We start from the raw sequence: 27894 nt of genomic DNA on the forward strand, positions 1-27894 counted from the left end.
TTAAAATGTAAACAAATCATCACAATTCAGATCTTATACTGTGTAGTTTATAGATTTATGAACGTTTGATCATTAGTTGGTTTGAACATACTTTTAATAGGAAATTGACAATGTTAGTGTTGTATACAAAACCTCGTATTCTACATCTGAACATAATGTTATAGTCGGAGGACCGTAGATCCAATGCAACGTTCACTTTTCAGATCCTATGAAACTGCGTCACAAAATACTTCCGCATCCAGTGGTATTATTTTCAGTAATTTCATTACATTTGACGATATGGCTAGTACTCTATTAATAATGATGCAAAATTAGTCAAAATACATCTACACTAACAGGAGAATATGGGAATCTAAGAACTAAATTATATATCAGATAGGGCCATCCAAATCGCTATTACGTGCTTTCTCATGTAGTACTTTGTCATCTTTTCTTATGAATTGTGCAACTATCAAAATATATCCGCTCACATTGTGGAACTTTGTACTAGTATAGTTTGGTTCATGGTGAATAAACCATAACGAAAATATAGCGTCCATATCCACAACAAATTCTCCAAGTTTTCTGAGTTACATTGACCTAGTGTTAAGCATGTGGGAGTTATGACCCCTTATCTTTATACGCGTATGGCCTCTCTGTCGTCGTTTGACGTCATAGAACAAAATCCTTTTTCGACATTTATTGCGAGTCATTTTTAAGATTGAGCGTATAATGTTATGCATAAGCACACACACCCATTCTATATATACTTATGTCGTTCAGATATCAGGCTGTATTTTTTTCGCTCACACTTTCCGTAACAATGCCAAATTAAAAAATTCGTAGCACAGTGCTTTCATCAATACACAATCAAAAGCGGAGATATTTACTGCTTTTTAACGCATAACAAAGATTTGGACAACATTTAACAGTGTCTATTTCTCAAACCGCCGAGGTAGGTGCACTTATATTTAATACCAACGGACAGGAAATTTAATATTCTACATTTCTATGTAATTTTATAGCCATATGCAGATCCAGGACCACGTCAGCGCAATTCTCGCACAATGAAGACTTTTCAAGTCTTATGATTCCCATATCTTTCATTGCGACGGAATCCAGTTCGACTAATCCGGATATGACGTCAAATACACGAACAGAGCGTTTTAAATGGCAGCCTATACCGGCTCCTAGCTTTGTCGAACGTTAGCGCGCGCAAAGGGAGCTGGGAACCAGCTTAGGCCTACATTTAGAATACAGCACCACAAACTTTAAAAATACGTCATAATACCCTCTTACGTTATGTAATGTGATTTTGTTCGAAAGCACGTTCTCGAAACAATGCCATATGACGCCTGCATGGCAACACGGTTGTCTGGCTCAGCGGGTGCGTATAAGCTCCGCTCACTGGTGTTTCATCTCTACGAGCTATGTCATTGCATAAGCCCAACGATGTTGAGAGTTTCCAGTAGCTGTATACCGGCGGATGCGCAATATTTTGCAAGCACCAGTTTGAAATATTTTTCTTTTTTCACTAATACGCTCATATTTATTTGTATTACGGGCTGCTGAGGTGTTATGTTCTGAGTATTTTGTATTTTGTAATTTTTCAAATTTACATATATTGTTTTGTCATTCAGTAATTTGCACCATTACATAGAAAAGTGTTTTATTAGTATTTTATTTTTCAAAGCGGTAATAATGCATTACGCTAGACACGTCAGTCGTGTTTGTGCCGGTTCGCTCAATGCATTCTATTTATTAGGATTAATTCAAGGGGTTAGGGTTAGGACTAGCGTTAGGGTTAGGGTTTAGGGTTGGGTTGGGGACCTAATGCAATATAGTAGGTACATGTCCGGTGGTTCGGTCAATACATTCTATTTATTAGGATTATTTCAAAGGGTTAGGGTTAGGGCTGAGAGTTTAGGGTTTAGGGTTAGGGTTAGGGACTAAATCCAATATAGTAGGTACATGTCCGGTGTAATACATGAGTACCATTTGTTGGTTTTTCCTTTTTGCATTTTAATACTTTTTTTCACACAAAAACGGGAAACCAAAAACGTCGAAAGTACATTATGAAATGGGTTAATGTAGAAATTTTGGGCTAATGGAAATTGCCTCTTTCACACGCTACATAAATTTTGTAAAGTAATGATTCGAAGGCTAACTCACCCTCGTGCCGTCACTACACATGCTCATGTCTCCCTCATTCCTTAGTGCGATCCACATTATCCTTACAGTTTTCCCTACATCACTTTTCTGTCACAAAATCGCCGATTTATATAAAAGCGCGTCATTCATGCATGCACCGTGAAATCTACGTCTGACGCCTGACGTCAACAACCCTTTTCAGTTTGAGGCATATTGGCTCATTCCACGCCACACGTTAATTTGTAGATTACGGAATGGGACGAGTGTGCCAAATGGCATCGGATCCATTCGGCAATTGTCCGTAGAATAAAATCACGAGACACCAAGTCTACCCGTAGCATTCGTAATTGTCTGTGACCTGTTCGACTCTTTCAGTTCATTTCCGTGACGTCACAGGAATGACTTGATAAATTTGCACATTGTGCAACAGTGTGGACGTAGCTCAGTCGGTTAGCTGTCGAGCTAACAATCCGAAGGTCGCGGGTTCGCGTCCGACGGGTTCTCACAAACTGGTTGCTTGTCTTAATGACACGTGACCTACGGCAGAGATCGTCCATGAGAAGTTGTGGTGCTGTATTCTAAAGGTGCTCCGTTTTCTTCATTGTTATTAGAACGTTGTTTGTTGATTGTAAATGTCTGAAAGTCTGACTAACAGGTTGTAATGAAAAACTGACGTAGACAAATGATTTTATACACATCACTGCAGAAACACTTACGCAAATATTATAAATTATACACAGATTGAACGTTATGTTATGTGGTTGTACGTTTAAGTATAAACAATAGTTGATTGATCAATGTTACTCTATGAGATGTGAACGACGGGTGCTACCGCTAGGGCAGGACAGGTTCATTCTTTTGGCAAACACCTGGTGTCATCACAGTACTCAAGTGATTCATTCACAATTTCCAACATGAATTGGTACAGAATGTGCATTGATATATCTTTCTACCTTAGTAATATGTTAAAAGTGGTGAATGATTTTAGCGGGTTTTTTCTATATAGCGTCCCTATTCATCATTATTTTGTAAGTTTTAAATATAAAAAAAATAAATTACGCTATGACATGTCCACCATGAATATAACAATACATATATTTATAAAGGTTTACTATCGTTTGTCTTATAGCAATTATGGAGAAAGACTTTCTCAAAGAAGCTGGTCTGCAAACATTTGCAGAGACACATGACCCCAATCTTATTCCACCTATCGATGTGGGATTAATTACTGTGGGGTTAGTCCTCCAACTATTTAAATTGAAACCTACTTGGCTAACTAAACTGTTCAAATTCAAAGAACCTGTGTGGACAAGCAGGAAATTAAATACAAAAATAAAGCAACTAGACACCAAGAGAGGGACCTTTCTGAAGAGCAAGACACTTGCACAAAAAATTAAATTGACGCAGTTTCTGCAACAGCCATTTGATATGACAAGCAAAGAGAGGACAAGACCACAGGATGGTCATAAAGTGTGCCTCCAGTGTTTAGCCGAGGACGCTCACGACGATGAAGGATGTTCATAATAAACGCCCTTGCGGGGAACGCGCCTCCTCCCAGGCAGCTTGATCCTTGCTCCGGCTCAGGTGATGGTGTGCCTTCGGCGCCTTGTGGCGACCTAGCTTCAGGCTCAGGTTTGTCACAGGCGCCTGGCGCCGGCGATGCAGGTTTCACCCTGTTTTCGCCTGGTGCCCTCGACTGGTGCCCTCGACTGGTGGTCGCCTCAGCGCCGACCAGCTCGGGGACACCTCGGCGCCGACCAGCTCGAGGACACCTCAGCGCCTAGTGGTCAGTCGGGGTTGCCCGGGAAACCTGTAGTGGCAGGTTCCTCTCTGCGCCCCGGTCTGGGTTCCACTGAGCTGCCGATCACCTCGGAGCTCCTAGGTCTACCCGTGTACACCAGGGGAACCCTGCATTGCCCGGCTACTCCCATGTGTCTCGGGACCGGGGATCGGACTAGCACCGACCTGGGCTTCGGCCCCGGTACGGAGCAGATCCCCGCCGCTGTTAGCTCAGGTCTCGGCCTGATGTCTATCGATGCCCTGGCCAAGAGGCCATTGAGTGTGACGGAGCTACTGATCACTTCGACGCACCGAGGCCTACCCGTGTACACCAGGGGAACCCTGCATTGCCAGGCTACTCCCAGGTGTTTCGGGATCGGGCTTCGAACTCGAACTGCCGACCTGAGCACTTACATATATATATGTATGTATGGGTATTTATATAGCGCTATAGGCTATGTTTGACTATATGCTCAGTGCGCTTTTTTGAGAGTACTTGGGGAACCCTGATTTATCAGGCTACTCCTACGTGTCTTGGGATCGGGGTTCAGTCTAGAACCGCCGAGCTTCGGCTCCGCGGATACTCTGAACCCCGTGAGTAACACCGACCCAGGCTTCGGCACTGGTAGGGCGCATATTCCCGGCGCTGGTAGTTCAGATCGGCCTGATGTCTATCGACGTCTTGACCAAGATGCTATCGAGTGTGTCGGTCACCTAGACGCTCCGAGGTCTGTCTGAGTGCTTGGGAAACCTTGATTTGTCAGGCTCCTCACATGTGCCTCGGAACCGGGGTTCAGGCTCGTACTGTGGACAAATCGATTTCAGCTTCGGCTCATTTTGCTACTTTGAACTTACCACTGACAGTGTTCCCGTTCTCTGGTAATTACCGGATTTTTACCGATAAAAATTGTGGAGATCCGGTATTTTCAACTGCCGTCGGTACATTTTGTATTGCTTAAAGTTGTCTTTTATCGGCAGATTTAATATACTTGCAGTTAACGTCTTTGTGTATTCTTTGATCTCTTCAGATCATTATGCAAACATATTGAAAACTAGGGTGGCAACCCCACATCTAAATATAGACTCTAGCAGACTGCGCATATGCAGATCAAGCCATGCCATGTGATTGGCTGATACGGACATTCGCACATTGCCATTGACAGTGTCACTCCCATGATCTATTTATAGCCGTACCACGTGGTAATCTTTACGCGCGTAGTAAAAAAACATGGCTCCAGTAGTAAAAAACAGCGTACACTGACAGGGTTCTTTTCGGGGGAAAATAAGAAGCAAAGTGAAAGTCAAACATCTAATCCAGTGGTTAAGGCTACAGAAGATCATGATAGGTCTAAGGATGGGACTCAGAGAAAAAAATCAAAGAGTAACTGTAGCGGTAAGACGGTTGTTATGCAATCGAAGTTCAATCAAGACTGGCAAAATGATTACAAATGGCTGCGTGTAGAAGGAAATGAAGGTGATGAGATAATGTTTTGCCGAATTTGCGAAGAAGCCCAGCAGGCAATTGGCTTTGTTAAAGGAAGTGTAAATAGAAAAAAATCTGCACTAAATGACCATCGGGAAAGTCAATCACATCACAAGGCTGTGCTAGCACTACGCATAGACAAGCTATGGCAGCATGCCAGAAAGCCCAGAGTGAGAAGAATGATGACAGTCTCACTGCGATGTGCAACACAGTGCTTACGATGGCACAAGAGAACATTGCTGCAAACAAGTTTAACGCCTTAAGAACTTTGCAAAAAAAACCCAAATGTTTGGCCCTAAGTGGTCTTGTGTATAGCCATGATGACTCAGTGCAAGATATTGAACAATCATTAGCTCCGAGCACAATTGAGCACTTAAAGGGTCGCATTGCCAACAGTAAATTTGTGGGTTTGATAATTGATGAAACAGTTAACATCACAGTTGAAAAAAAACTCATCATGTTTCTAAGAATTGTTAACTATGGAAAGGCAGATACTGTTTTTCTCGGCAATCACACTGTGCATGACGGCACCGCTAGCACCATCACAGACAAGATCAAGGAAGTGTTTCGAGAATGGAACATTCCTATCAACAAAGTCGTTGGTCTTGGCTCCGATGGTGCTAGCGTGATGACCGGTCATAAGTCAGGCGTGGGGGTGAGGTTGACAGACGAGTGTCAGTTCTTAGTGCATGTGCACTGTATCGCACACAGAGTCTCCCTCGCGTCCCACGATGCCGCCAAGATGTCAAAGGTTGTCACTGACTTCACTAAAACGGTGAATGAAATATACAAACTCTATCAGTATTCAGCTGTTTGTTATGAGCGTCTGCGAGATTTGTCCCAAGTTCTCAGCGACACAGAATTCTCTAGCTTAAAACAGCCATGTAGTGTTCGTTGGTTGTCTTTGGGGCGGGCTGTTAAGTCTACCAAAAAACAACCTACCAGCATTATGTATGGAAATTGAAGAAGAGGCAACAGCACGACAAAATGCTGTAGCAACAGGCCTTAAAAAAAAAATGAAAACTTTTTCCTTTGTTGCCCTTTGGTACATGCTAACGGATGTTCTTCACATCATGGACAAGCTGATCACAGTCTTCCGACGGGATGAACTCAACCTTGGTTGCATTCATCCCGTTGTGAATGGTTCTATTGAATCGTTGAGCGAGCTCCTCACTTCACCAGGTCCTAGTGAACAATATTTCCTTGACAACATCAGTGATGGAGTTTTCAGATCCATTAAGCTCACGCATGATGACCCACGGTCGCGAACTGCCTTCCAGAACACTCGGTCAGGTTTCATCACAGACCTCTGTGATGCACTCAGAAAAAGATTTCCGGAAGACAGTATATCAGTCATTGTGTCTTTGGACAAAATCTTTAACCCGTCGAAATACCCCTCTTCTCGCAACGACATCGGTCAATACGGTAGCGACTCGCTTGAGGTTGTTCTCGCTTATTTCACGTCTGATGACGTCACCGTCAACAACCTGATTGGAATTGACACTGACCGCGCCAGACGTGATATCTCTCAGTTCAAGCGAACGCTGGCGAACTTGGGGACCAAAACACTCACAAACACATGCAGGTAATTGGTTAATGACTATCAGGCGCTCTTTCCTGATTTTGCTGTTATGGCAACGATTGCTTTGACAATACCAGTAAGCAGCGTCCCTGCGGAGAGAGGATTCAGTCTCCAAAATCGCATCCACACTGCGTCGAGGAATCGTCTCTCCCGGGAACGTTTGGACAACCTGATGTTGCTGAATATGCATGCCGATGACAATGTTGTTCCGCGAGCTGTTCAGATTTTCCGTCAGAAAAAAAGAAAAGTGTAGGTTGAATGTGACTGGCATGACATGATCGTCGGTATTCATATGCAGCGCGATCAGCATTATGATTCCTGTTTATCGTTGATAGTTTTGTATTATTTAACTCTCATAGTTACATGTGAAACACAACAGACAAAGAGACTTTTAAATCTGGACTCCAAGAGATCGATATCATGTAACAATTAGTTTTACATTTAAAATACTAATAGTACTGACAGTATGACACTTACTGGCGCACTTTTGAGTACAGGCTTTACGATAATAATTCCTGATATAAGTTCTTTTGCAACTTTCCAGTTTGAATTTTAATAAAGTTTAAGAGTTTCAATATTTACCAGAATTGTATTTTGTTTGTTTTTCCTTGCATCAGTATGAACAAGTTCGATACAAACATTCGCGGTGACATTTTAATCATGCAAACTAATAACGTCTATCTGAAATACTTTCCTTACGTTTTACTATACAGAATCCACCTGCAGCTGCCATTACTTGTCTTCATATATACATATCTAGGCTACACAAGATTTTGTATTTTCATGATTCTTTGACCCAAGCAGTGATATCTGTCTATAAATACACATAATACAAACCGGTAAACTACCGTTTAAAGCGTTTTTACCGTTTAAAGCGTTTTGACAGATGCGATACCATATGATTGCATCATCGTCATTCGAGGTTAGGAGTATTTAAATTTACCATTTTTCAAATTCATTTTATAAGTAAATTACGTATATAAACTCTTTCAACACCAGTCAACCAGAGGCATTTCCTGCCATGACACCGAGTTCCCAGAGACTCTGAGGTCATAGATGAAGCCTATGTTTATGAAGGAAATTATACGCTTGTAAAACATTATTGCTACTACATCCCATACACCATTTAAAAGATCTAATCATACTGTTGATAAATATGAAGTTTATTTTTATAATATTATTCAAATAATACAAATACAACTTAAATAAATGTATTTTTGAATGAAAATGCAAGCTTACATTTATAACGTCCAGATAAACCACGAAAGCAGCAAAAACTATGGCTGTTTTTTTCCATTTGTGACATGTCATAACATGCCCGTGCCCTTTTCTTTTATATTTTCATTTTTACCTCATCAGAAAATTATTATAAAACGATTTCTTAAATAATATGTATGGTCACCTATTTTCCGATGTCTGTGGCTTTCTGCTCGGAAACATGACATAACAACGGAAAATACCTCCGTTTTCGAAGCTTCGTATGAATAACATATATAATGTTAAAATTTGTATAGCGCCTGAATCCAAGGTTTGCTCTCAGGCACTTGGTCGAATGCTCTGTGGAAAAGAACTGTTTTTAGTTCTTTTTTGAATGGAATTATGTCTGACAAGTTTTTCAAGTTTTCAGGTAGTTGGTTCCATAACAGAGGACCTGCTTTGGCGAAAGCTCTATCGCCATAACTCGCTCTGCGGGTAGAGGGCACTACTGCTTGTTTTAAAGAGGCTGATCTCAGGGTTCGTGATGGCTGATACCATGACACTAGTTCAGTCAGGTATTCTGGAGCTTGGTTGTGAAGGGCCTTGTGCACAAACACTAACACCTTGAAGACAATTCTTTGTCTGATTGGCAGCCAATGCAGTGTACGTAATGTTGGCGTTATGTGTTCATATTTGCCTGCACCAGTGATGAGTCTTGCTGCTGCATTTTGTACTCTGGTGAGTTTGCTCCGATACGCCAAACATCAGGGAGTTGCAATAGTCCAATCGTGAGATAACCAGTGCTTGGACTAATGACTGGATTGCTGATCTGTCAATGAAGTGCTTGATTTGGCTGATGTTTCTCAGATGGAAAAAGGCGGATTTACAGACAGTGTCTGCATGCCGATCCATACTCAGGGAGGAGTCAAAGATAACTCCGAGGTTTCGAGCTTGATCACTTGGTGATATTGTGCTGTCTCCTATCTTTAAGGTTGGGAAATCCATTTTCCCTGACATGCGAGGCGAATCGTTTGATGTCGGGCATCGTTCGAAAGCTCTGAACATCAACAATATCACTGTACCCTTGCCAAGAGTTTTTTCACAGTTGTAAGAAGCGATTTTATTGGATAAAGATTGATTTCTAATGACGCTTTTTTGCCACAGTCTGCTATAAGGGTCGTAATTGGTCAAAATCAGACACGTGACCTAAAGCAGCCAATCATATTTCGGCAATAGATAAACGAAAACTTTTAGATTTAGACAAAAGTTTTGGGTAAAATAATGCTATTCTGAGCATACTAAGCAAGCAACAAATCGCTACCTATACGTAAATTATGGAACTTATTTGACGAATGGTGTTAGGTTATGACCTGTGACAAAAATGCTTCATGTATATATTTTCGCATTAAACATCGTGTCTGAGCGTGAAGATTGAGGCGGCGAGAGCCGAGATGTCACTTGCCAGTGACTTGACATACATTACATGATCGCACAAAAAGATGGAAATAGTAATTTTATATGTACGTTTGACAACTTTTATGAATGTTGTTGTTGATTTTATTCATTAGTTTATCCAATTTATTTAATGAATTCCTCGAAACATCGTTACTTTGCTCTTTGACAATGTTATTGTGGACGCGCTGCCGAAGGATGTGTCCGAGAATCGTTGTTTTCAATAACATTGCGAAAAATAGTTTATAATTTTAATTCTGCTGATTATATGATAAATTGAAATTTAATAAGTGTTTTCAGACATTGTGAAATATGATAGATCTAATATATGAATCATAAGTCAGGTAGGTTCCTAAAATTATGTCTCATTTTGACGTGACTACTGCCTGGCCGCTTAATCGGCCTCCGGAGTTGAATGGATTAACATCAATTCCTTACTTCGTAAGTATAGATTTTTCAACATCATAAAGCACCGTCGATTATATTATTTAATGCAGGTCCCGACTTGTCACATGCCTTCGCTTAGTTGTACCACTGACAGGCTGACCAATCAAGAGTTGTGTTTCACATGGAGTTCCCTTTTCATCCAATCAGAGCCAAGGTTACATGTCAGCTGCGCTCACGACACGAACCTTCATATTGTCTAACAAAGGTTGCTAAGTAACTCGTGAAATGCAGATTGAAGTTCACCACAGGTATATAAACATTAATTATTTGCACATTTCACAGGCATTCAGATAGCGAATGACATTCTGAACACATTTATCGAATTTAGTTGGATCGCATTCATTTTCTGATCGTGTCAGTTGTAATGTAGGTCTAATGAACATTCTCGAAAAACAAGCAACACGTACGGCAGACTTTTCAACACATTTATTAACAGTATATCGTTAAGAATACTGATTACTTTGTCTCTCCGGATAAAAACTAGTTCAGCCGGAATTTTCGGACCCCGTCGACATAAGCCGCCGGTAATTTTCAAAACCACCGGGAATACTGACTGAGTAGGTTCGTCCCTGAGGCAAGTGCGAGATAGAATTGCGGCTGTGTTGCCTCAGGTGTTGTCCACGTCGAATACCTGAACCGTTGGAGTTCGCCTCCCAGAGGGAAGCCTGCTTCCAGCAAGGCATCCGGGACATGGCCTCACACTCTACCGTCAGTCTGCCGTTCTTTCCCCTTAACAGCTCAATGCTGTATGCTCTTGGCGCATCTCTCAGCTCTGCTGGGGGGAGCTGGTGGAAAGGGGAGAGAGCACCGGTGGTTTTTTCGTCGGCGACTCTGAGCGGCATCTGACGGGAGGTCAACTCTCATCTGGCTAGGGACTGCATTGTAGCTTTGCCAGCCAAATGATGAGTGCGGTTATGGCGCCCGGGACTGTTTTGAGGAATACGGAAGTCTGTCAAGCTTCTTGTTAGTTCCTCAGGTGCCCAGGCACCGGCAAACGTTAAGTTGCCGACTGCTGGGGTTTACTGTATTCTGCCGCAAACCCCGGTCGGAGCGACACACCCCAGTGTCAGCTTCCCGGGAGACGGCGAAAATACTCCGTGCCGGGATCCAGTCTCTGCTGGGCAAGGCAACAGCGTGATGGTTTCCAATGGTCAGGAAAATGACGTTGCCATTAAGAAAGGAATGTTCAGACAGATTCTCATCTGAGAGCTGAACAAGTTAATAGAGGTACTGTCCTTCAAGATGGAGACGCCGCGCTCGGTGATCTCATTTTTCGAGACAGGGGGGATTGGCCTCGAGGTCGCGTACCTGCTTGTTCCATTGCACCCTGATTTCAAGATTTACCTTCGGTTCTTGTTTGACGGGACGTGCTACCAGTTTTGTGTGCTCCCCTTATGCTACATTACGGCGCCAAGGGTGTTCACCAGGTTTATTACAGCTCAGATAGCCAGATCGCAGTGCCGGTGTTGTCACCCATACCTAGGCGACTGGCTCATCTCGGTTTTAGAATAACTGTTGAGTCTGGGGACCTCACGATCAGTGTTGGTCACTCTTATGAAACTGGGCGGAATTGTCAACCTCACACAGTCAGATGGACAGACGTCAGGCGTCTCTCCAAGCCAGATACATCCCTACCGGGTTAGGGCGATGTTCTGGGCGACCTGCAGTCTCTTGACGACGAAGTCACAACCTGCACATCAATGTGCTTGAATTGACAGCAGTTAGGTTGGTGTTCGATGCGAACTTTATCTCGTTGGCTTGTTTCCGTAATTGTTCGGTTACAATGCTAAGGTTTACCTTCCCTCGAGGGGTTGAAGGCAGACTGGGTAGGGCAGATGCCGCTTTGTTGGCAATACACAGCGGCACTGCTCAATGAAAAGATCGGTTCTGTCGCTCTTTGGAGCTGACAGAACACCTTCATTCGCCATTACCGACTTGACACGCATTCTAAGGATCGTTCTCTGTTCGGACTTTCGGTTCTCTCCAGTGGAGAGTGTCCTGCCACCCTGACCAGGTTAGTAACTGGTCATTGGTATCGGTTCTTTGTTCAATGTCGATATATTTCATATCACTGCATCGTATTAGCATTACCACCCTTTCGGGTTGGGTCGGGTTTTGGTGTACATACGTCCCTTACGTCCTCTTCAAGAGGGCGGGGTCCGTTTTGAACGCTTTAACCAGTCATATGCTATTAACCTGTCTTGCGACGGAATTGGGTACGAACCCCCCACGGGGCACTGTTTGGTATGCCTCTCTTCGAGCCGCATGTCACGTGACCAGGTTAGTGTAATGGTGAGCCAACACATGTTCGGCTACGCTTTTGACTATTCAGGGGATTTTTGTACGCTTACAGTTTTTTCCCTCTTCCTGAGACTTCGGTGTTTGTCTGTGTTAATCAGCTTTGTGGGATGGACTTTGTACGCTTACAGTTTTTTCCCTCTTCCTGAGACTTCGGTGTTTGTCTGTGTTAATCAGCTTTGTGGGATGGTGGTCTACACTTACCCTCCGCACGCCGAGAGTGTTTGGTGGGGGTGTTTTATCCTGTTTTTCACTCGTACAATGCATGGCGTTTGTACTCGTTCGATTTCCTCAGAAAGTTTTTAGCAAGGCTAATAATTTCTCTGGGTTTTATCGAGGTCCCGGCAAGCCCTCTTCCAAACAGGAGGGGTGCATCCGAGCATTAGTTTGCAGTACTTTGCTCGACTCCTGGGTTATTGGCTTTTTAGCGGTTAAATTTTTACGCTTTCCCTACCCTTATACCTCTCGCCACGCTTCTCTGGCTGGGGCTATATTAGGGTTGGGAGTTGTTTCGGCATGTCCCCATACATTCCTTTCCATTGTAATGGTTGGGGGGTGGGGTTTTATGTAATAATTGATTTGAGCCAATTGACGTATAAGCTTGGGCTCTCTAGTTCCCGCCCTAGCCACGCCCCCGCCTGATTGACATCAGCTGTCAGGTGGCTCGGTAAGTGTGTTTTTTTTCTATTTCCGTATCGGTTGTAGATTTCACTCAACCACGGGTTTAGTTGTTGCCAGACAGAATGCCACTCCCGTCTCAAATATCTTTGGGAGTCTGTCATATGCTTATATGTACCCCAAGGAGGACTTCTTCTAAAAAAGAATTATACAAACCTGTAGAGGTTATGAATTCTTTGAAGAAAGTCCTCCTTGGGGTACGGCAACCCGCCTCCCCTCATTCTGACAAGTTCAGCATGAAAAGTGAGGTACGAGGTAGACGGCGAGAGTTACCTGCTCTTGTCTGTAGGGGGTCCGGTGGGGCCCTGTAGGGGTGGTCTCACAAGACAAAACGAGTTTTTTGTTTTGTAAATATTTTATTAAAAATATAGTTACAACTGTCGTAGGATTTTAAATGGACATTTAAATGGTTATATGTACCCCAAAGAGGACTTTCTTCAAAGAATTCATAACCTCTACAGGTTTGTATAAAATTTTATTGTGGTCTTCACCTTTTGGTCAACCTTGCCGACCAAAGTGCGTCCACTCGCAGCCAGTACGAGGCTAAGATTGCTAAAGCATCCCGGTCGGAAAGTGAAGTTGTAAGTTTGATTAGGATGTGCTGCAAGGCGTTTTCACATGGAGGGGACGAAAAAAGCGGTTGCTACGAACTTATGACACTATTCTTAGAATCAAGGGGGGGGTAAACAATAAATTAACAAATTTCCGTAGCAACAGTTTCAATATCCTTTTCCACAATGCCACGGTGGTATATTATTTACATAAGCATTTTGTATCTTTCTTTGATACTGTAAATGCAGGCTCTAATCTCCTTTTGGCTTCCATCAAACAATCACTACACAATAGTTTAAATTTAGCAGGGTGTCGAGCTTTAGGCCTGATTTCCAAATTTATCACTACCCCTCTGTGGAATATTTTGGAGGGGCGTGATCATAGCGTGCTGGACATGAGTAGCATCTACACAACACTAATACACAACATGCAAACTCTCAACTACACACAGTTTATTTTAGGGCAATGCAATTTATTCATGGCAAACAATGACAGAGACTCTGATTCAGGTAACAAAAGACAAACGGCTGACAATGACGACGGTGGTCCTGATGATACTGCTGTTCCCAAACAGACAGATGACGTGGTACTGACTGAACTGACAGAAAGTGGGGACAGTGACGCCGACACTGAACACATTCTGGAAATTTAAATTCCAAATTTGACGACCCTACTGCAACGACTTCTGACAGACCAACTCCCTGGCGGCGAGCACTCTGCAAAAACAAACCTCACCCATCCCGAAGGTAAATCTGTAATCAAGCATAATAAGCTCCCCGAAACTGTTTTTGCCCAATTAGATTATTTACAGCATACCAAACCCTCTTCCTCTATTTTCTCCCAAGAGGCCCATATCATGTTTAATTTTAATAAAGTAAGCAGCTGGATCAGTGCTATGTCCGACCAGGAATGGACCACCGTCCTCGGTCACACATCGAAATTGTACAAAACTACATATGCAACTTTTATTACACGCAAAAATGACATTAAGCAAGCCAAACATGAAAAACTCAGACAAAAACAAGAACAAATGGAAAAGAAAAAACAAAAGAAATTAAGAGAACATGCACAACTTATCCAAGACATATCCTTTGAACGTCTTTGGCAAAGCGTGGCCGAGGTAGACAACCAACTTAATCATGTATATTCAAAAACATCCAAAACACAGAAGATGAACATAATAAAAAAACAGATAAAATTCCGCAAGTTAGTGTTAAAACAAGATGCACCTCCTGAACTGTTAACATTTTCTAAATCCTCTAAACCTCTTACTATTAACCAATTATCTAGTAATTTGAAACACCTCATACAACTTAATCTTGCACTTGAAACACCGGTGCCAAATGAGGTGTCAATTTCTGGTGGGGCAAAAAGTAAATCATTTATTTAATTTAGAAAATGGGGAACAGAAGTATTATGTGGGAATGGTACTAGGGCAAGTTACTGGCTATCCATCGTGGTTCAACGTAACATATGACAGCGACACTACAATCTATACCTTTGAACTTTTAGACGATTACACAGCCGGGGACTTAGAGATTATTCATCTATAGCAGTATCACAGTAAGATATCATGAAATGTTCAGTAAACGTCGTGTGTTTCAAGGATATATTTATTCTGTTCCCCAAATCACCAAGGATTTTAAGAGCGCTTCAAGTCTTTTGATTTTTTAATTTTACTTACATCAGCCACGAAAATCACTATAAAACGTTCAAAGAGTAATGTATCATAATAATGTGAATGTGGTAACTATTTATACATATTTCATTAACGAATTCTTCAGCAAAACGCTCGTTATAAGCTTCATACATATTTATCGTATATATAATGACTGCTCCCTGTGAGCCAAGGGTGGGTAGCTCTGACATGCTAACCACGCTCTTTTCAATATGCAGAGTGAGGTCAGCCTAGCAACGAGGTGGAACGTGTCGGGTCGCGGGCGGTCCTTCAAAACCATCAACACAGATAACGGTAAACACTTTTGAAGCATATAAAACAAAATTGACTGTATAACCCTCGACACACAAAAGGTTTTGATTCTAATTAAACCACGATCTACACAAATATATATCTGGGGTATTTTTCATTTTTTTTTCAGATTTCAACCCAAAATACCTACTCCATGTACTAGACATACACGGCTTGAGAGTCAATTCGAGGCAAGGGTACATACACTCACTGCCAGTAAGACTGTATATGAATGATACTCCATGTACTAGACATACACGCTCGAGCGTTAACTCGAGGCAAGGGTACATACACTCGCTGCCAGTAAGACTGTCTATGAATGATACTCCATGTACTAGACATACACAACTTGTGCGTTAACGCGATGTAGGTGTACATACACTCGCTGCAGGTAAGACTGCCTGTGAATGATACTCCATGTACTAGACATACACGCTCGAGCGTTAACTCGAGGCAAGGGTACATACACTCGCTGCCAGTAAGACTGTCTATGAATGATACTCCATGTACTAGACATACACAACTTGTGCGTTAACACGATGTAGGTGTACATACACTCGCTGCAGGTAAGACTGCCTGTGAATGATACTCCATGTACTAGACATACACGCTCGAGCGTTAACTCGAGGCAAGGGTACATACACTCGCTGCCAGTAAGACTGTATATGAATGATACTCCATGTAGTAGACATACACGCTCGAGCGTTAACTCGAGGCAAGGGTACATACACTTGCTGCCAGTAAGACTGTATATGAATGATACTCCATGTACTAGACATACACGCTCGAGCGTTAACTCGAGGCACAGGGTACATACACTCGCTGCCAGTAAGACTGTATATGAATGATACTCCATGTACTAGACATACACTGCTCGAGCGTTAACTTGATGTACGGATACATACACTCGCTGCCAGTAAGACTGCCTGTGAATGATACTCCATTTACAAGACATACTTGGCTTGAGCGTCAAGTCGAGGCAAGGGTACATACACTCGCTGCCAGTAAGACTGTCTGTGAATGATACTCCATGATCTAGGCATGCACGGCTCGAGCGTTAATTCGATGTAGGGGTACATACACTTGCTGCCAGTAAGACTGTATATGAATGATACTCCATGTACTAGACATACATGCTCGAGCGTTAACTCGATGTAGGGGTAAATACACACTCTACCATTAAGACTGTATGTGAAAGATACTCCATGTACTAGACATACACGGCTTCTGCGTTAACACCATGTAGGGGTACATACACTCGCTGCCATTAAGACTCTCTGTGAATGATACTCCATGTACTAGACATACACGGCTTGAGCGTTAACTCGAGGCAAGGGTACATACACACGCTGCCAGTAAGACTGTATATGAATGATACTCCATGTATTAGACATACACGGCTTGAGCGTCAAGTCGAGGCAAGGGTACATACACTCGCTGCCAGTAAGACTGTCTGTGAATGATACTCCATGTACTAGACATACATGGCTTGAGCGTCAAGTCGAGGCAAGGGTACATACACTCACTGCCAGTAAGACTGTCTGTGAATGATACTCCATGTACTAGACATACATGGCTTGAGCGTCAAGTCGAGGCAAGGGTACATACACTCGCTGCCAGTAAGACTGTATATGAATGATACTCCATGTACTAGACATACACGGCTTGAGCATTAACACGATGTAGGGGTACATACACACGCTGCCAGTAAGACTGTCTGTGAATGATAGTCAGTGTACTAGACATACACAGTTTGAGTGCATCCACTTGCTGTTTGTCTATGAATGACTTATACCTCATATATCTCGGACTGATATAGTTTGGGGATATCTCTCTTCAAAACACAGAAGACCATCATTGGGTCCACGTTTCTTAAATTCCTGTCAATGCCCATGAAAACCTATTGCCCTTGTAAATAAGTACTATTTGCATGGTGATGCCATGATAACGTATCGGCAAACTGGACACTTCGACATTTATATCCTTTGACAACATCTAACTATTCTCCGTTATACAACCACTTTTCTGATTTGTACAATGCCGCCATTCTTTAAGACAACAGCTTTTGTTTTATTTGTATTTACACTGAGAACATATTCATTTACCAGTTCTGTTCATAATTATTGGGAATCTCATGAACTTTACTAAAAAGCAAATAATGAGTGAAATCAGAAATTACACAGTATTCAATACGTGTACATACCCTGTGGATTTCTGCAGGTAAGAAATTAATTTTTTATAAGGTCCATGCACAGTCTCAAGCGGGTAGGCATACTCCCCATCAGAGAGGTTAAAATTTCATGAGGGATACTGTCCCAACTCAATATCTCACTACCTCTCTCTTCATGTCTTCAAGTTTGGTTAGTCCCTTTTGCTTAACACTCTCCTTCTTCATTCCCAAAATGTTCTCAATGGGATTCAGATCCGAGCTGTAACTGGGAAATGGGAGCAGCGTGACATGTTTCTCTTGGAACCACTGTTTTGAGTGCTTTGCCGTGTGCAAAATCGAGTCATTCCCATAAAAGACTACTGCATTTGGAAGAAGAAAGTTCTCAAGAATATCTGTGTACCGTTCACTAGTCAAATTTCCATCACCCGCACAAAGGAGGCGTTCCCAGTAACGACACTCCACCCCACACATGAAACTTGGGACTGTATTTCGGCCTGTGGTACACCGGTGCTGGATCAGATTTGTCCACATCTTAACATTATTAGGATACACCCAGACTGAACTTTCATCAGTGAAAATTATGTTGCTCCAATCAAAGTTTTCAGGGTGCTGACACCACAAAACACGGCTTTCCTTACGCTTGTCTTTCATGTCTGGAGTCGGCGTTCCTCTCTTTTTCTCCCTTCCGAAATCAATTAAATTTCGTCTGATAGTGGAAACACAAGGTGACCCTCTATTTAGCATCTCATACCTAATGTTGGATATACTTGCTCTTTTCTTAGTTGAAGCCAAAATACCAAATCTGACTCGATCTACAAATTCCAATTTTCTAGGCCTTCCTGCTCCTTTCTTGTGCTCAATTCCAGATCCACTCTCAATATTCTTCTTAACCCTGTACACAGTTGATACAGGAGTGTCTTCTCTTTCTGACAGTGTATGGACATCAGTGATACCTCCATTGTACAACTCTCAAATCAACCTTCTTTTCTCTTCAGCGGCCTTTCTGGACATTGTTTTGGAACATGTCGACTACAGAAATATCAGGAGAGGTAACTCTAATCTGATATGTCTAGAAAGGTAAGAAGAGTTGCCTCCCTTGGACTGATAGCAGACTTTCACCATCAGTTGAGCTCATGAATAAACCTTGGAGTTCAAACTGACATGAACAATTCTCAGTAATTATGAACCGAACTATTATGTTACAGTAAGCCTGGTGGAGCCATTCTTTTTTGTTTAAATTACAAAACTCAATCAGAATAAAGATTTCTTAAAATAACATATGCTTGCTGGTTTAGATATTCGCCAGAATGATCGGCAATGGATACCGTGGATTATGCTGACACCAATCAAGTTTGAGAGAACTACCAGGCCTATAGGAAGAGAATGCGACATTTGTCAAGTAGGTACACCAAGAAATTCAGCCTTTCATTTCAACCTTCCCACAGAATTCCAAATATAACACAATGGTAATAAGTAATACTTTTGAAAGGTTCTGGTATTTGATGTACTGATGGTGGCAAACAGAACAACATTTCTCACATTTTCATTTACTTTTACTTTAGAAGCCCCCTTGTGAACTGTAATAGTCTTCGACTCTTTCTTTTACATTGTAGATATTTCCACTGAAGCTTAGCACTTCAGTTACCTGCCCAAAAAATAAAAACAGGAACAACCATATGCATACTGGAAAAAAACCCGTGTTCAGTCATAATTGTATGTATTGTGAAAGAGGATATCCTGGGTAAATATGGTATACATGCTAAAATTTTAAAACCACCAACAACATTCTGCGGTGACCGTCATTCTTCACAAATATGTTATTGCACTGCATAATTGGCACTAAATTTCACTTGAGCATAATTTTCCATCTCCTGGTGATATTATTTTCAACACTAGATGTGAAACGAAAACACAGAACAGAAAGGCGTTCAAGGCACGTTTTATCAAATTATCCCAATACCATATTACATAATTATTTTGATGTATTCGGGACCTTTATTTTCCTAGTTCAGTATCCGCATCGACATCAATCATTTGTGCCATCGAAGTTCGAAGTCTAATGTGAAATTAGCCTTTTACGAGCAATGATAAACTGCTTATAATCATAAAGCTTTTAAAGTTTTATTTCCCAGGGTTCTGTATGCTATAAAATATGTCTGTGCAATTATTTGCATTAACAACTTAACAAAATGTCTTGTGATTATATCCTTGCTTGGATTGTTGTGTTGCAGGCTGGATACTACTGTTGCTGTCTCTGTTTACACCATGTACACATAACGGTATGTTGTAACGTATACTAGTCCATATTTTTGCATGGGTTGTCATTAAAAAGGATCATAGGTTTGTGCTGTTGAAACATATTATATATCGTTGAAATATATAACATATTTCAACATAAGGGTAATGATGGAACCAAAGATACAGCAGAAAATCGCCTTGATGTTGCAAAATACTGCCTGATTGTACAAGATTAGTTACACGAGTGTATCGTCAGTCAGTTGTGTTAAATTGTATACATCCTGGGCCCATATTCTCGAAACGTTCGTAGCCCTAAGAATTCTTAACTTTGATCGTAGCCAATGTGTTAAGAATGGGCTTAAGAAGTTCGTAGGGCTACGAACGTTTCGAAAATAGCTGGCCTGCTTCGTATATCAGTAGTGCCATGTACTTGTTTATTTTAATTATCCTATGGCAAATTAATGACATGCCACAGCTCATCTTTAATAACCCTTTTTATATCACGCACAGCAGGTTATTTATTTAATATGGGAAAAGTGTTGTTATTCCCATTAGACCAAGTGCATTGCTCTGACATTTATAAACAACAATCACTCCTTCACTCACATTTGTAGACAGATTAATTCAGACTCATTTCAGTCGCCCGCCGCTCACGGCATATTCAAAACCACAAACTGATCTAAGATAAGGTTACTCGAATGAAACAGACATAATATATCCATGCAATTTGTATTTGCAGAGGTAACGGTGGAAACATGCATCGGTGAAACTGCTTCTTTTAAGTGGGATTATAAAGTCCCTCCATTCTATGCAGTTGAGTGGTATTTTGGAAAGACACAAATAGCAGAGGCATTTGATGAACATCTTTCACAGGTAATGAAATATCCCATTTGCAGACATGGTACCCTGGGTTGCAAGATACTCAACATGTACCAGTAATCATTCAGCTTATTTGTGCATATTTGTTTCACCTCATTCATAATGGACTCACTATTTCAATAAATTTGGGCTATGACACGCTGAGAAAAAATCGATAGTATATTCAAGTCCATAGTTCGCCGCAGTAAACCGAAACAAGTGGAACAATCTACTACACAATTTGCTGTGCAGAGTTGCGTCCCTTGGTCACGCAAGAAGTTAAGATTCGTGTCCGAATCACGGTTGGCGAGATTAAATTTCATTGTTTGTCAGGACTACACTCGTGGAATCACCACGTGATTGCAAACGTGAGGAACCCGCATGGCCCCCGGCTTTCCTCTGACATGTACATGATGCATGTGTGACTGGGGTAATCTGGGGTAATCTTCAATCACGCGCGTTAGGCTATTGACTTTGATATTAAATACAATATGCCACATCTGCATGAAACTGGATTTACAAATGTATCTTCCAGAACTTGCATGCAGGCGATAATGCATCTTAGGGTCTGGGGTCAAAGCCCGGATGGGACTTAACCCCAGAATTTACTAGTGGTATAGACAATGGCGGTTCACTTTGTCCGACCAGGAATGAATAAGGCATGAACGCAGATGACATTATTTGATGTCATTCACATGTAGCATAGGGGTACGATACCAAGTCGGTTAATCCAGTACCGAATCTCTTGGATTTAAAAGGAATGCTTGGCGCACCAGCTGTATATCACAGGGAGTAATGCTAGGCTGACCCATTGAGTTATCAATAGTGTGAAGCAGTTGAAGCAGGTAGATAGAGTATCTATTTGTAATTCCCAGGAGTGTGCGAAACGCATTACATACTCAAAGGCACTAAATTATTATTTTACGTCTGGAATGTTTTATTCTATTGGTGGTATAGAAGCAGCTGACCTCACAATGGTTGTGGTTGATAATTCTGGCACCCAGTTTCAAACTCGATTACATAATATCTTATCAACGTAAGGGCAGCAACAAAAAATATTCTGAGGTTTTGTGAAGGGTTTTATATGGTTTTACAACAATTTGTAGAAACTCTTCCAAAACAAAGGTGTGGACTTACTTATTGGGAATGATTTGGCAGGGTTGTTTAGCTACTCCAAATTCTGACAAATTGGCTGTTGAGGAACCAATTCTGGACAAATAGCAGTTAGTTAAGTTACACTGAGAAGATTAGGAAATCAAAGTTCTTGCTAACAGGACAGTTTCTCTAGTAGATGCTGACAAGGTTCCAGTTTGCTATTATTTCAAGGATAGTGTTTTGATGGGGAAATGGAGGGTGACAGGTGTGCCTGCTGATAATGAATGGAGGGTTGTTCATCAGACTGTTCTTCCACAACATTTTTGAGTTTGTCACATGAAACTCCTTTGGCAGGAAATTTGGGCCTGAACAGAACTTGTGACAACATTTTGTCCCTAATTTGCGTCATGATGTGGCTGAATTTGGCAAACCCTGTCATGTAAGCCAAGTGGTTGGCAAACCAAACCAGAAAATACCAGCTGAACCACTAAAACCCATTCACACTGTCGTTATTGGCTGTGTAGGCCTTTGCCTAAAACTGAGTCAGACAGTTTGTATATGCTTGTCATATGTGCTTCCACAAGATTTCCAGTGGCTATTCCTTTACGGAAAAATTACGGCTCTGCAATACGCGTCTACTGAATTCATCTTCTTACAGTGTAAGTTTCGTTTTCTCATAAGCATATACCTTCCGAGTTGCATTATCATTTATGCGTGAACCCCACACTGTTTATACTGCATTGTCAAGACCTCTTAATTCGATAACAATCGATACAAAGTTGGCACCTGTAAATGTTAATTATCATCATCTGACTGACTGACTGTTGCTAAGTCAGACCAAGTATTTCCTAGTGTGACTAATTCTGGTGTCTTCACCTGGTGAGATAACTTTCTTCTCTCTATAGGACTCCCTCAGTATCAACGGCAGTTACAAATCCCGTTTTGTGCTGTTAGAGGAAGACAAAATTGGATTCAGTCTAACAAATGTGAATAGTGAAGACAACGGGGATTACAAGTGTATTGTGAACTTGCGAAGCACCAATGTCCGCGTGGAGAAGAAAGGGACGTTAAACGTTAAAGGTAAATTAAATAATCACAAATTTATGTTGAACTGATTGATTGAATTAACAGAGTATGAAGTCACCGAACCGGACTACATGAACCATACATTTCACTCGATAAAGACTGCCCTGATACGACCAGTGTGTGCTCTTGAGATTCATTGTCTTTGTTTCATTACTTTGTGTTGGTTTTGATTGTATCAAATCACATAATTCTTGAAATTATTTTGTCTTACATATAAGGAGAAGATTTTCTGCAGCACGCAAATGCAACAATAACCTATCGTTATTACTTTTGTCAAAATGTCAGTGCAAAATACATTGCTGACAATTATCTTTGCTCACTTAAAATCAGGATGTAAAGTTAAAATTGTAAGAAAACTATATTTTCTTGTTAAGTTCTTGTCAAATATTAAGGTAACCGTCACTATCAAACTTTCAGTTTAGTTTATGCATGTGTTTGAATATAATTGTATTTATATTTATAGTTTTACGCCGCTTTAGCAATATTCCAGCAATATCACGGCGGGCGACACCAGAAATGGGCTTCACACATTGTGCCCATGTGGGGAATCGAACCCGGGTCTTCGGCGTGACAATCCAACGCTTTAACCACTAGGCTTCCCCACCGACCCTCAATGCATGTCATTCTATCCCATTTTGTGTGAAGTGATAGAGTGATGGCCAAGATGTCGCTTGTCTGGTTTCTCTGATTGTCAACCAAATGCTAAACTTGTGACAGGAGATATTGAAAGAGCGCAGAGAATCTGTTGTAGAACTTCTAATTAAAAGTGGCGAGTTAACGAAAGTGACACTGGGAGAGACAATGGCATATCAAGGGACATTTGCCCCAGTGACGAGCACAAAGCGTGAACAGTTAGTGAAATAGCCAAAGACAATTTAATGAACATGTCTGTTGTTATACGCCATACAATGCCAACATGTTAGAAATAATGAGCCACAGCACCCGTCAAAATGAAAGGGTATGAAACAATTGAAATGGTAAAACATGGCAAAAACAAATTCCTTAGCATTGGTGATTTCCTATAGAGTTTGTTGATAGACAATGCATCGTGAGCCGGCGATCAGCAATGGGCGATCCCCATGTGTTCGGTACGATGCACTCCATGTACGGACACTTGTCTCCTGTTCTTAGTAGGCATCACCTACCCTGAGACACTGAAACTGTGCGTCATTGTTTGGGGAGGAGGTCAAATTGGATTGCACCAAAATATTGTCTCACGTATACATCCAGAGGGTCATCCCTGTAGCACACCGCCATGCCCCAAACAGAGATCGCTTCTTCCAGCCCTAATGGTCCCTCACGAGTGTGCGTCCAAACCATAGGTGTCTAAGCTGAAATTCTGATCTTATACTCGTCTTTGCCACACCCGCTCAAGATCTGTGAAATCCAGACAATATTGCGATTCACTAGTGAAAGGTACTGGGACCCATTCCTGGTCTCTCCAAATGACGTGATCTTCAGCTCAATCCAAACGTTCCTGCCTGTGACACTGGTTCATTGAGATTCAGTGGACTGTTGACCAGCCTCATAGAGACAATGTACTGTCTGAGGAGAAAGGTGAACGCCATTGGCGTTCCATAGTCATATCTGACTGAAGGGGCAGTCAAGGAGAAGTGTCGTGTATCTGCAGTCATGACAAATCACTGTCATTCTATGGTGTACTGGAAAGCTAGTGACTACCTGTGTGTCAATGGGATGCTGATCCAAACGCCAGGTATGGATTCCATGCTCTACCTGCTGATCACACTTTGACACTAAAGATGTTGACCAAGTTTCAAACATGCCTATGCATCTTCATAATTTGGTCGTCCTTGTGGTTTGTCGACTGTCAGTTTTATCTGAAGTCGTGGCAATGCATACTATAGAAATGATCCCTAAAAAGTATTATCTTTAACGTTGACTGACTGACTGACTGAGTTTGGTTTTACGCCGCTTTTAGCAATATTCCAGCAATATCACGGCGGGGGACACCAGAAATGGGCTTCACTCATTGTACCCATGTGGGGATTCGAACCCGGGTCTTCGGCGTGACGAGCCAACGCTTTAACCACTAGGCTACCCCACCGCCCCTTTAACGTTGAAGGGGCATACGTCCATTGCAGTAGACAATGTTGATGTGCTGTTATAGTGATGTGCAAGGATTCCATCACGACACATCCACACATAGGTTTTAAAGCGCTTTGTGCATAGCGTGCTCATGGTTACATGCGTCTGTCCATTCATCCTGAACTGAGGTCCTATTAGGGCTACCCATTCATGGTCAACCGGAATAATTTAGTATTAAATTATTTCACAAATTTGTGATATGATCGGAACCTGATCCTCAAATGTCTGAGGGGCGGTGGGGTAGCTTAGTGAATAAAGCGTTCGCTCGTCATGCCGAAGGTTCGATTTCCCACATGGGTACAATATGTGAAGCCCATTTTTTGTGTTACCACCGTGATATTGCTGGTATATTTCTAAAAGAGGCATAAAACCATATTCACTCACTCACTCACTCAAATGTCTGAGTGGTATACTTAAACAGCACTGAGTTGGGATAGACAATGATCTGACAATCACGAGAGACCAGATGAGTATACACCACGTACTAAAACCAATAGCAGATTTTACTACCCACTTGTACAAGATTAAAGGGAAGACAATGTGTGAGGAAAGACGACAGGACAAGGTGTGCTGACACTGGCAAGTGACTGAGATCAGAATGACAACTGAGGTCGATGTTGTATGGTGATTATACGACGCATCATCATATGATGAATGCCCTGATAAAGAGGATTACACAAATGCGCATTGTGACAGATATGGGAAATTTATGTTTCAGAACAATTCTGTGATGTCACCCAAATTGACTGGGGTTAAGTGCCTTAATTGTTTTTGATCTTTTGATATAGCTGGTATAACGGAAACATGAATAAAACACTTACACTTTTTTCTCAGAATATGAACGTATTAATGAAAAGGCAGAGAACATATTTGTAAGGGAAACACAACGCTGGATAATACAACTGATTGAAACTTTGTGATAGTCTGAAACAATGTAATGTTTTTGCGTTATAATATAATAAACAAAATAATCTTTGGACATGATTTCAACTTATATGCCTGTATATCTATCAACAGAAAACAAACGGTATTACTGGTATAATAACCTCCACACTGTACATAAAGATACTCCATTTCAGGGCAAATACTCTGAGGTGTTCTATATACTTATGCATTTTAATCATCGAACTGGAATAGTAGTATAGAGGATAGCGGTTTCAGCTGAGTCGTCCTCAAGAAATATTTTCAGGAATTGAAGGTCCTACAAAGTATGAAAATATTGTACCATCATTCAATGTTCATATCACGCAGAATCCAAATTGACATCGAGGAAACAGTTCAGCGTTATTCTCCTATGATCTCTTTGGCTTTGGAATAGAATGCTTGACAGGCTTTTTGTCTGCCCTGCTCTATGAGCTTTTTTTCTCCTGTTCGCCAATGTCACTCGTCTTGGGGACTTGGTTCGAATTCTTGTTTCATTCTTTGGTATTTGGCGAGTTTTGCTAACACCAAACGGAAATCTTCCTCCGTGATCTTGCTGTCTGCGAGTGCTGTTGATATGTGATCCTTGATTGTGTTCAACTTGGCTTCAGCTAAAACCCTAATCTCGTCGTGCTTCAATGCTATATGTTGCAGCTGATGTGAAATGAATTTAAGAGCTACTCCCGCGAACCCGATACCCCAGCTGCTGTTTCTAACCCAAGTGCGATGGGTGTGGCAATAATAGTCGATAATAAGCCAACCCCAGATGCCCGGAGTCCCATGCTGGCTGCTACGAGCGCTGTGTCCACGCCATCAACAGCATTCACAGCTCTGTGTTCTTTTTTGTGCGGTGTGCCCTGTGTATCATGTTTCCAGTTGGTGTTTGATGTCGGTTATTTGTCACAAACAAAATCGTCCATGGATTCGAGTGTTTTCACTGCTTCGTCCATGGCAGGATACAAACCCATCCTATATAATATAAGTTAGAAATTAATATTTAATTGATGCCCGTCACATTCATGCCCGTCACATTCATGCCCGTCACGGTGGTTTGTGGTGGTATTTCATTTGATGTCAACCCGAGCGTTCTGGCCAGACGTCGGCCGAGTCTGAAGTTGTCTTTCGCATTGTTTGATAGCATGACCGTGCCGATGCAATCGTTCAGTTTGAGTTCGGCTCCCAGAGGTTTGAAGATTTGTTGTTGAGCAAGCACACTCCCCCCCCCCCCCCCAAAAAAAAGAGCGGCAAGCCTGTTCAACTGCTGCACGTGATTGACAATATGTTGGGTCGACTCCAGATCGTTCTCTTTAATGGACTAACATAGCCGACACCAACAACAAGCTCTTCGTCAACAATAGGCAACACCTGCCCTATGGTGTGGGACAACTGGATCAGGTGTAACACTCGACTATGGAACGGACAAACTGAGTAAGGCGGTCACACTGTTTCAAGATGCGGCGTAGAGTATGATCGATAACACTTACGATCCTGCACATACGAATGTATTTGCGGGGAATTTATGATTTCCACGAATAAAGGCTTTCGCCTTCCCAGTGTGAACCACGGTCTCGGTAAACTGAACACCTATTCCTATAATTTTGTGAGTGCTTCTGAAAAAATTTAGATGTTATTTTATCCGGACTCTGACATTGTCAGTAGGGCAGCTTGACAGTGGTGGTGGCGTGCCACTGCCTGTCAGGGAGATGACTAAGGTCGGTATGATGAAGACAAGTGCCGCCACTGGTGGCAATGCTGGCAATGGTGATCCCTTGTTCTCAGAACAGAATTCGGATTCTGTTGGTTACCGTGGTGTCTTCGTCTAAGACTCTGTCAATGGTTTCCAGCATTCATCT

At 41.8% G+C, this 27894-nt stretch overlaps 1 protein-coding gene, 1 long non-coding RNA gene and 1 pseudogene across 5 annotated transcripts in view; 1 reads left to right on the forward strand and 2 right to left on the reverse strand.

Moving 5' to 3' along the window:
• Positions 1-4612: 4612 nt before the first annotated feature.
• On the reverse strand, positions 4613-10655 carry LOC124254814. Its single transcript, XR_006892560.1, has 3 exons — positions 10625-10655; positions 8789-8794; positions 4613-4707 (listed from the first exon to the last, which is right to left on the reverse strand). It is a non-coding gene; the product is annotated as an uncharacterized LOC124254814 (long non-coding RNA).
• Positions 10656-15494: 4839 nt separating this feature from the next.
• LOC124254804 overlaps positions 15495-27894 on the forward strand; it is a 31853-nt gene continuing 19453 nt past the window's right edge. For 3 of the 4 annotated variants that reach the window (XM_046688660.1, XM_046688661.1, XM_046688658.1), the window contains exons 1-5: positions 18733-18814; positions 19033-19136; positions 19969-20016; positions 20715-20848; positions 22834-23008. In XM_046688660.1, the coding sequence (XP_046544616.1) occupies positions 19121-19136; positions 19969-20016; positions 20715-20848; positions 22834-23008 (373 nt within the window). In that variant the 5' untranslated portion in view covers positions 18733-18814; positions 19033-19120. Of the gene's footprint in view, positions 15571-18732; positions 18815-19032; positions 19137-19968; positions 20017-20714; positions 20849-22833; positions 23009-27894 lie in introns of those variants that run through there. The other variant, XM_046688659.1, reaches the window with a different exon arrangement.
• LOC124254819 lies at positions 24781-24905 on the reverse strand (annotated as a pseudogene).

This window comes from Haliotis rubra, unplaced genomic scaffold, assembly GCF_003918875.1.
Source record: "Haliotis rubra isolate DU_JTF1 unplaced genomic scaffold, ASM391887v1 Scf583, whole genome shotgun sequence".
NCBI classification, from domain to species: domain Eukaryota; kingdom Metazoa; phylum Mollusca; class Gastropoda; order Lepetellida; family Haliotidae; genus Haliotis; species Haliotis rubra.